The sequence below is a fragment of the Phyllobates terribilis genome, unplaced genomic scaffold (assembly GCF_046119375.1).
Source record: "Phyllobates terribilis strain yellow unplaced genomic scaffold, ASM4611937v1 Scaffold_9__5_contigs__length_417890890, whole genome shotgun sequence".
NCBI classification, from domain to species: Eukaryota; Metazoa; Chordata; class Amphibia; order Anura; family Dendrobatidae; genus Phyllobates; species Phyllobates terribilis.
Window position 1 is genome coordinate 22,020,677 of NW_027362769.1, and position 10,107 is coordinate 22,030,783.

The 10,107-nt window shown below is 39.3% G+C and overlaps 1 protein-coding gene across 1 annotated transcript in view; it reads right to left on the reverse strand.

Moving 5' to 3' along the window:
- The window catches only part of LOC141161492 (carboxypeptidase O-like), a 421,709-nt gene extending 414,954 nt beyond the window's left edge, over nucleotides 1-6,755 (reverse strand). Inside the window, exon 1 of the mRNA XM_073646335.1 lies at nucleotides 6,610-6,755. Within this exon, the coding sequence (XP_073502436.1) occupies nucleotides 6,610-6,689 (80 nt within the window). The 5' untranslated portion in view covers nucleotides 6,690-6,755. The remainder of the gene's footprint in view (nucleotides 1-6,609) is intronic.
- Nucleotides 6,756-10,107: the final 3,352 nt, after the last annotated feature.

Sequence of the window (10,107 nt, forward strand, 5' to 3'; positions counted from 1 at the left end):
GTCCCCCCAGTCACAGAGGATGAAGAGGCCGCGGATGCACAAGATATGGCAGACGGTGGTTGGCCCGGCCGGCTAGGCCGCATTGTAGCACACTGAGCTTCCCACTGCAACTTATGCTTCATGTCCATATGCCGGTTCATGCATGAAGTACTCAAACTATGTATTTTTTGGCCTCTACTTAGCTTTTGCTGACAAATGTTACAGATAACACGAGTTGGGTCATCTTTATCGATCTGAAAAAATGCCCAGGCTATGCAAGGCTTAGCACCCATGCGACCTGAAGAGCCACCACGACTTGTGGTGAGAGGCAGAGTTGTGTTTGAGGATGCAGTTGTTGACGTGCTTCCAGTACTACGTCTCTGTCCAGGAAGGCGCAACCTGACCTTGTCGTCACTAGCATCTTCCTCCACCTCCTCTGCTGACCTCATCTCTTGGCTGACTGTGGGTTGACAGTAAGTGGGATCTCCAACCTCATCATCATCACCCTGTGTGTTATCACACCCGTCGTCCTCAGAGCCAACCTGTTCCTGCCCTGACAAAAAACTAAAGTTGTCGCTCCAATCAGGTATTTGAGTCTTATCATCGTCTTCCTCATTGTCTCCACCAACAGGAGTTACAGTTTGGGAATGAGGGTCTACATTATGGTCAGAACCTTCTGCGTCTGGTCCTGGATCCGACTCATAAAGATTCTGGGCATCAGTGCAGATCATTTCCTCGTCTGGATTCACAGAAGCGCTGGAGTCAACCTCTGATTCCCAGGCTATAGTATGAGTAAACAGCTCTGCAGACTCAACCATCTGTTCTACCTCATACTCAGACGGGCAGCTGGAGATTTGGGAGCTGTGAGGAAGCAAGTGCGATTTGGGTGACACCTTTGAGGACTGGAGTATTTGTGATGTTGAAGTTGATGTGGAGGAGAGCCCACTTAAAGGAGCACTTGATATCCGTTGAAGCACCTGCTGTTTTTGTGCCTCATCTGGAATTTGTAGCGATTGGCGTGGCCGTAAGAAAGGGATCTTATCACATTGTCCGCTAAAAGAAGTAGACATTTTAGTTTGGCTGGAAGATGGTCTTTCTTCTGCAGATGTTACTGTTGCTTTAACACCTACTCCACGGACACAACCTTTTTTCCCCTTCCCAACACGCCTATTCCCCTTTCCACCAGCAGCAGGCCTTTTTCCACTCATTTTGGTGGTTAACTAATTCACAACTCTGGAGTTGTTTGCACAAAAAAACAATGGATGGTAACCGAGCAGAGCTGAGTGGCCAAACTGTGGTATTAGGCCAAAACTATTGGCTGGGTTAGATGCAGAAAAAAATATATTCAGTTTGCAACCTGATGGAGGTCAGTATAGATGGACTAATAGAAAAAGTCCCACACACAGCTAGAAGCCCAAATATTTTTTCAGAGGTACTGTAGATGCAGATACAAATTATTTTTAATTTGCAACCTGATGGAGGTCAGTATAGATGGACTAATACAACAAGTCCCACACACAGCTAGAAGCCCAAATATTTTTTCAGAGGTACTGTAGATGCAGATAAAAATTATTTTTAATTTGCAACCTGATGGAGGTCAGTATAGATGGACTAATAGAGAAAGTCCGACACACTCCTAGAAGGCCAAATATTTTTTCAGAGCTAGATGCAGAAAAAAATTATATTCAGTTTGCAACCTGATGGAGGTCAGTATAGATCGATTAATAGAACAAGCCCCACACACAGCTAGAAGCCCAATATTTTTTCAGAGGTAAATGCAGAAAAAAATATATTCAGTTTGCAACCTGATGGAGGTCAGTATAGATGGACTAATACAACAAGTCCCACACACAGCTAGAAGCCCAAATATTTTTTCAGAGGTACTGTAGATGCAGATACAAATTATTTTTAATTTGCAACCTGATGGAGGTCAGTATAGATGGACTAATACAACAAGTCCCACACACAGCTAGAAGCCCAAATATTTTTTCAGAGGTACTGTAGATGCAGATACAAATTATTTTTAATTTGCAACCTGATGGAGGTCAGTATAGATGGACTAATAGAGAAAGTCCGACACACTGCTAGAAGGCCAAATATTTTTTCAGAGCTAGATGCAGAAAAAAATTATATTCAGTTTGCAACCTGATGGAGGTCAGTATAGATGGACTAATACAACAAGTCCCACACACAGCTAGAAGCCCAAATATTTCTTCAGAGGTACTGTAGATGCAGATACAAATTATTTTTAATTTGCAACCTGATGGAGGTCAGTATAGATGGACTAATACAACAAGTCCCACACACAGCTAGAAGCCCAAATATTTTTTCAGAGGTACTGTAGATGCAGATAAAAATTATTTTTAATTTGCAACCTGATGGAGGTCAGTATAGATGGACTAATAGAGAAAGTCCGACACACACTGCTAGAAGGCCAAATATTTTTTCAGAGCTAGATGCAGAAAAAAATTATATTCAGTTTGCAACCTGATGGAGGTCAGTATAGATGGACTAATACAACAAGTCCCACACACAGCTAGAAGCCCAAATATTTTTTCAGAGGTACTGTAGATGCAGATACAAATTATTTTTAATTTGCAACCTGATGGAGGTCTGTATAGATGGACTAATACAACAAGTCCCACACACAGCTAGAAGCCCAAATATTTTTTCAGAGGTAGATGCAGAAAAAAATATATTCAGTTTGCAACCTGATGGAGGTCAGTATAGATGGACTAATACAACAAGTCCCACACACAGCTAGAAGCCCAAATATTTTTTCAGAGGTACTGTAGATGCAGATACAAATTATTTTTAATTTGCAACCTGATGGAGGTCAGTATAGATGGACTAATACAACAAGTCCCACACACAGCTAGAAGCCCAAATATTTTTTCAGAGGTAATGTAGATGCAGATAAAAATTATTTTTAATTTGCAACCTGATGGAGGTCAGTATAGATGGACTAATAGAGAAAGTCCGACACACTGCTAGAAGGCCAAATATTTTTTCAGAGCTAGATGCAGAAAAAAATTATATTCAGTTTGCAACCTGATGGAGGTCAGTATAGATGGATTAATAGAACAAGACCCACACACAGCTAGAAGCCCAATATTTTTTCAGAGGTAGATGCAGAAAAAAATATATTCAGTTTGCAACCTGATGGAGGTCAGTATAGATGGACTAATACAACAAGTCCCACACACAGCTAGAAGCCCAAATATTTTTTCAGAGGTACTGTAGATGCAGATAAAAATTATTTTTAATTTGCAACCTGATGGAGGTCAGTATAGATGGACTAATACAACAAGTCCCACACACAGCTAGAAGCCCAAATATTTTTTCAGAGGTACTGTAGATGCAGATACAAATTATTTTTAATTTGCAACCTGATGGAGGTCAGTATAGATGGACTAATAGAGAAAGTCCCACACACTGCTAGAAGGCCAAATATTTTTTCAGAGCTAGATGCAGAAAAAAATTATATTCAGTTTGCAACCTGATGGAGGTCAGTATAGATGGATTAATAGAACAAGACCCACACACAGCTAGAAGCCCAAATATTTTTTCAGAGGTAGATGCAGAAAAAAATATATTCAGTTTGCAACCTGATGGAGATCAGTATAGATGGACTAATACAACAAGTCCCACACACAGCTAGAAGCCCAAATATTTTTTCAGAGGTACTGTAGATGCAGATAAAAATTAGTTTTAATTTGCAACCTGATGGAGGTCAGTATAGATGGACTAATAGAATGATGCTATGCCCAAAAGATTTTACTTCACTAGGTGCAGTAAAAAAATTGGTATTCTATACACAGGTGGTATATCTTGCAGCACAGATAGGCTACTCCACTGACTAACACACTCTGCAATAGGCCAAAAAGGATTAGCTTTGCTAGATTCAGCCAAATGCTGTGAAAAAAACTTGCACAGCACTGGCACAGACCTGCCTGGCAAAAACTGATAGGAACTGATGTAAACTAGTCCTGAAAAGGACTCCAATTACAATTAGTCTTTACTCCCACAACCTATCTATTTAAGAGCACAGACCTCCCTGATAAAAGTCGTAGGAAATGCTGTAACCTAGTCCTTAAAAGGACTGCAATCACAACTATTCCCTACTCCCAAGCTATCTGTATATTTGTGCGAAAATTGGCTTGAAATTAACAAGGTATAGCGCACACAGCAACAGCGGTGCCGTCTAACACGCAGCTGCAGCAGTGAGAAAATGGTGGCGACGGGGAAAATGGCTTGGTCTTATAGGGCAAGGACTTGTGACATACACTGCCAATGACACATGCCCTTGCTTGTGTGAAAAAAAGCACTTCGCTCCGTGTGTGCGCTGCTGATAGGCTGACAGATTGCACCTCCCCACTGCAAATCCGGGAAAGAGAAAAAAAAATGGAGATCTTCATTGTTCCTGCAGAGATCCATCCCCTGCCCCTCCCCCCACCCCGCTGTACACTCAAACTGCGTATTAACATTAATTTTCATCATTACTGAGAAAAAATCCAGTTATGATTTTGGTGCACGAACAGTTATCGAACATAACCTCGAACAGCCGAATTTTTATCAAATTGTTCGTGTTCGCCGAACGGCTCGAACACCGCCCAAAACAGCTCGAATTTGAGATTGGCGAACAGTTCGAGTAGAACAACGCTCATCTCTATTTAGGACATGGAATTTTGGGTTCAAGTCCCATCAGCGAATAGTTACTTTTTTTTATTTATTATTATTATTACAGTTGTAAAAGTCACTCATCAGAATCACTCGTCAAAATCATTTGTCAGAATCATTCGTCAAAATCATTCGTCAGAATCATTCGTCAGAATCACTCGTCAAAATCATTCATCAGAATCACTCGTCAGAATCATTCGTCAGAATCACTTGTCAAAATCACTCGTCAGAATCACTCGTCATAATCACTCGTCAAAATCACTCGTCAGAATCACTCGTCAGAATCACTCGACAGAATCACTTGTCAGAATCACTCGTCAAAATCACTTGTCAGAATCAGTTCTCAGACAGGGTATTTAGCATCAAACTGACATCATTCTGATGTTTGATTTTGATATCTGATCATGTCCTAAAATGGACACTGTAGTTTTGGTTCTCCTCAGTGATAAAAGTTGGAAATAACCATTTGAGGATGCTGCCATTTTTAGCTTAAAATATGTTTTTTTAATCTAATCTAGTTTTTTATATTTATGTATTTTTTACCCATAGTTTAAAATGCATACAGGTGGCTATACTATGCACTGCTGGCACAAGGGGCTCCTCTCCTACATCCCTAAGATAAGAGTTTTTTCCATCCTCAACAGTAGCTATTAAAGTCTTGCACTGGCTGTTGATCCTGCAGGTACACTTGCAAGATCATCATATTAAAAATGCATATCATTATACAGCAACTGATGGCTCCCTAATTATGTTTTCATTATGAGACTAAAAACAGTGTTCATCAGAGAAACAATATACATTCCTAAATTCTAGCAACCCCCGTCTTGTGACTTTGTGATTTCTATATACTTTCAAAATCAAGTTTTATTCTGCGCTCACGCTTTGCAGATGTCCCAGTACTAGTCCGGCGGGTGTTTAATTTTCCCGGACTGGTACAGCTGCTCATCTTTTAATCTTGCCCCTCTGTACTTGATATGCAAGAATGATGTTACTGTCGGTTCCTTGCAAATCTCACATGTGCATGCTACATTCTGCCTCCCTGGGCGTGCGCAATGCACGGATAAAGCAAGCAGGGTATACCCGACATTGTTGCACATTACAAGGGAGGCAGAACACTGCACGTGAACGCAATTTGCAAGGCACTGATGTTGACATTGCCTTTGCAAATTCTCTAAATTGCGCCAGTGGTGCATAGTATAGCCACCTGTATGTATTTTAAACTATGGGTAAAAAATACATAAATATAAAAAAAGGTAGATTAGATTAAAAAAAATATTTGAAGCTAAAAATGGCAGCATCCTTAAAGGGTTATTTCCAATTTTTATCACTGAGAACCAAAACAATCCAGAGAATGTGACTGTGACATGCTCCATTTGATCTGAGCAATGACAAACTGGGCATTTAAAGGCCAACTTCTCTGAAACAGTGTGGATATCAGTGGTTGTAACTACAGTGATCTGCAAGTGATCACCTTTGCCATAGATGAATGATAACTTTAATGTTGTGAATAGCCCTTTATAGAGTATATTTTAATGAGCTTTGTCATTATACCTGGTAATAACTAATATTCTAGAAAGACCCTTCATGGTATAAAAGGGTAACATATGTTAGATGGCTTTGATACTTGTTGCATAGATGTGCAGATTAGCATATAAATCATTGTTTGGAATAAAACATATCAATTATTTACAGGAATGGATGCAGCCTCCTTTCTGTTATTTATGACATTTCCCAACCCTGCATGAGTGTAAAGCAACAATTTATTACAATAATTTTATCTAGCTGAAAGATTCAACTGCTCTCAATTATTCAAATACAATGCAAAATATTTTTAACAACAGTTATTTTTTTGGATCAAGAGGAAACATTTTGAACACAATCTGACGAACTGTTTCAACATAAGCAATAAGATAAGCATTGAAACAAGACCGCAGTTGAGTTTATACTCACCCATCATATTGCACTTTTACACCGAACCCTTTTTGTAAAAAGGCACCAAGTAAGCAGATGATCAAGGGAACAGACTTCATCCTTCAATAAAGTTCTTGGCAAGTTCAGTGTAATACTTATTACTAACAAAGCTTGTCATGAACGTGTAATGAACTTTGTCATGTAGATAATATTTACTATATTACTTTGGAATGGTAATTGCTGAAAATAAGCAATAAATTGCTTGTTCCATGACATAATGGTCTTTCTCCTTATCAAGCACTGATATATTTTATGGAGGACAACTTATGGTGAACTGTATGGGTACATTCACATGAACATATTTCTCGCTGAGGGCTGTCTGTGTAAAAAATTTGCCTCATCTGACAAAATAATCTCAGCATGCCCTAGCTAGTCTGATTAGAATTTTGGAAGAGACTTGACAATGTATTTCATTGAACATGAAAAAAAAGCAAATACAATACTGGTCATCCGCATTGCATCTACTTTTCACCGATTCATTTCAGGATGAACAGGCAACTTGAACTTCTCAAGACAGAAAGTTCTGCTACTGTAAATAGTTTTCAATCACTACTGTCTGAAACATCAGGCTTACATAAAGCATGCCTCAGTAGATGACTGTTGACATGCTAACTGTATTTGTCCAGGGGAGGTCAGAGCTTTGGGACCACCACTAAAAAGAGGCTACTTGGAAATACACTTGCAAGCAGCTGTTTTACAATATGAGAGTAGCACACCTTATAGTAAAAACTCAATGAGTGAGTACAATGTTTAGCATAAAATTATTGATGTTTGCGCTATTAAGGTATTAAGGTGCACGGTATATACAATGATTTAAAAAAGTATTCATAAACTATGAACCTTTCCACATTTTTTCACATTGCACTCACAAACTTTATTGGGATTTTATGTGATATACCAATACAAAGTAGCAAGTATTTGTGAAGTGTAAATGAAATGATATTCTAAATATTTTAAAAATATAAATCTGAACATTGTGACATGCATTTGTATTCAGCCTCCTGTAGTCTAATACCCATTAAATAAAATCATGATTGACCAATTTCCTCAAGAAGTCACATATTCATAGATTAAATCCGCCTGTGTAATTTATTCTCAGTATAACTACAGCTGTTCTGTGAAGGCCTCAGAGGATTGTTTGAGAACAACAGGGATTAAACAGTATTATGAAAACCAAGGAAAACACCAGACAGGTCAGGGATAAAGTTGTGGAGAAGAGTAAAGCAGGGTTAGGTTATAAAACAATATTCCAACCTCTAAACATGTCACGGAGCATGGTTTCATCCATCATTCAAAAATAGAAGGAGTATGGTATAACTGCAAACCCATCAAGACATGGCTGTCCATCTAAACTGACATCTTAATCAAGGAGAACACTAATTAGAGATGCAGCAAATAGGCCCATGATCACTCTGGAGGAGCTGCAGTGATCCACAGCTCAGGTGGGAGAATCTGTCCACAAGACAACTATTAGTCATATACCCACACATCTGACCATTATGGAAGAGTTGCAAGAAGTAACCCATTTTTGAAAGCAAGCCATAAAAAGTTCTGTTTGACGTTTGAAAAAAGCTTTATAGGGGACACAGCTAGCATGTGGAGGAAGGTGCTATGGTCAGTTGAGACCAAAGTAGAACTTTTTGGGCTAAATGCAAATATTACATTTGACGGAAAATTAACCCTACACATCAACCTGAAAACACCATCCCAACCATCAAACACGGTGGTGGCAGGATCATGCTGTGTAGACGCTTTTCTTCATAAGGGACAGGAAAGTTGGTCAGAGTTGATGGGAAGATGGATGGAACTAAATACAGGGCAATCCTGGAAAAATAAACTGTTAAAGGCTGCAGAAGACTTAAGACCGGGCATAGGCTCATCTTCCAGCAGAACAACGGCCCTAAACATACTGCCATAGCTACAATGGGATGGTTTAGATCAAAGAAAATTCATGTGTTTGAATGGCCCAGTCACCACAGTCCAGACCTAAATCCCACTGACATTCTGTGGAAAGACATTAATATTGCTGTTCACAGATTCCTCCATCCAATCTCACTGATCTAGAGCTAGTTTGCAAAGAAGAAGTGGCAAAAAAAATCAGCCTCCAGATGTGCAAGGCTGGTAGAGACATACCCCAAAAGACTGACAGCAGTAAATTAGTTAAAGCAAACACAAAGAAAACAGTCCTTTGAGCAAAGACTTTGGTTAGCAAGCACTGTGGTCACACAGGCTAGTAGGCATCCAGTACACGGCCCAGTCTGGAGACAACTACACACAGGAGGTCTTCTTTCTCCTGACACACAGACCATGTGTGAAACAATGGCAAACATTTTAAAGGCTGTTAACCACACGCAGAGGTGAGGTATGTGGGTAGCTGGACCCGCCCAACTCTCCTAGCTACCCATAACCCAGTCCCAGGTGCACCAAACGATTCTCTTAGTACCTACATGCACTAGAGAAACACTCTGGGTTACATGACATAGGATAGCCATCCCTGTGACACATACCTCCCATCGACTATGCGACCATTAGCCACCTTACAATATATATATATATATATATATATATATATATATATATATATGTATATATATATATATTGCCTCTGTGCCTCTTACCAGAACCTACAACTTCCTGATGTCTTCTGACCAAGTAAGCTCCAGAGGCTGGGCACAGAAGTGAAGCCTAGCTACAACCCCTGACAAAAATTATGGAATCACTGGGCTCGGAGGATGTTCATTCAGCTTTTTAATGTTGTTGAAAAAAAGAAGATCACAGACATGGCACAAAACTAAAGTCATTTCAAATGGCAACTTTATAGCTTTAAGAAACACTAAAAGAAATCAAGATAAAAATGTGGTACTCAGTAAGGGTCATTTTTTTCAGACCAAGCAGAGGGAAAAAATTATGGAATCATTCAATTCTGAGGAAAAAAATATGGAATTATGAAAAACAAACACCAAAAGAACACTCCAATACAGCACTAGTATTTTTTTGCACCACCTCTGGCTTTAATAACAGTTTGCAGTCTCTGAGGCATGGACTTAATGAGTGACAAACAGTACTCTTCATCAATTTGGCTCCAACTTTCTCTGATTGCTGTTGCCAGATCAGCTTTGCAGATTGGAGCCTTGTCATGGACCATTTTCTTCAACTTCCACCAAAAATTTTCAATTCATTGAGATCCGGACTATTTGCAGGCCATGACATTTACCTTATGTGTCTTCTTTCAAGGAATGTTTTCACAGTTTTTGGCAGGATGTATTATCATCTTGAAAAATGATGTCATCATCCCAAAACATCCTTTCAATTGATGGCATAAGAAAACTGTCCAAAATATCAATGTAAACTTGGGCATTTGTTGAAGATGTAATGACAGCCTTCTCCCCAGTGCCTTTACCTGACATGCAGCCCCATATCATCAATGACTGTGAAAATTTGCATTTTCTCTTCATGTAGTCATCTTTATAAATCTCA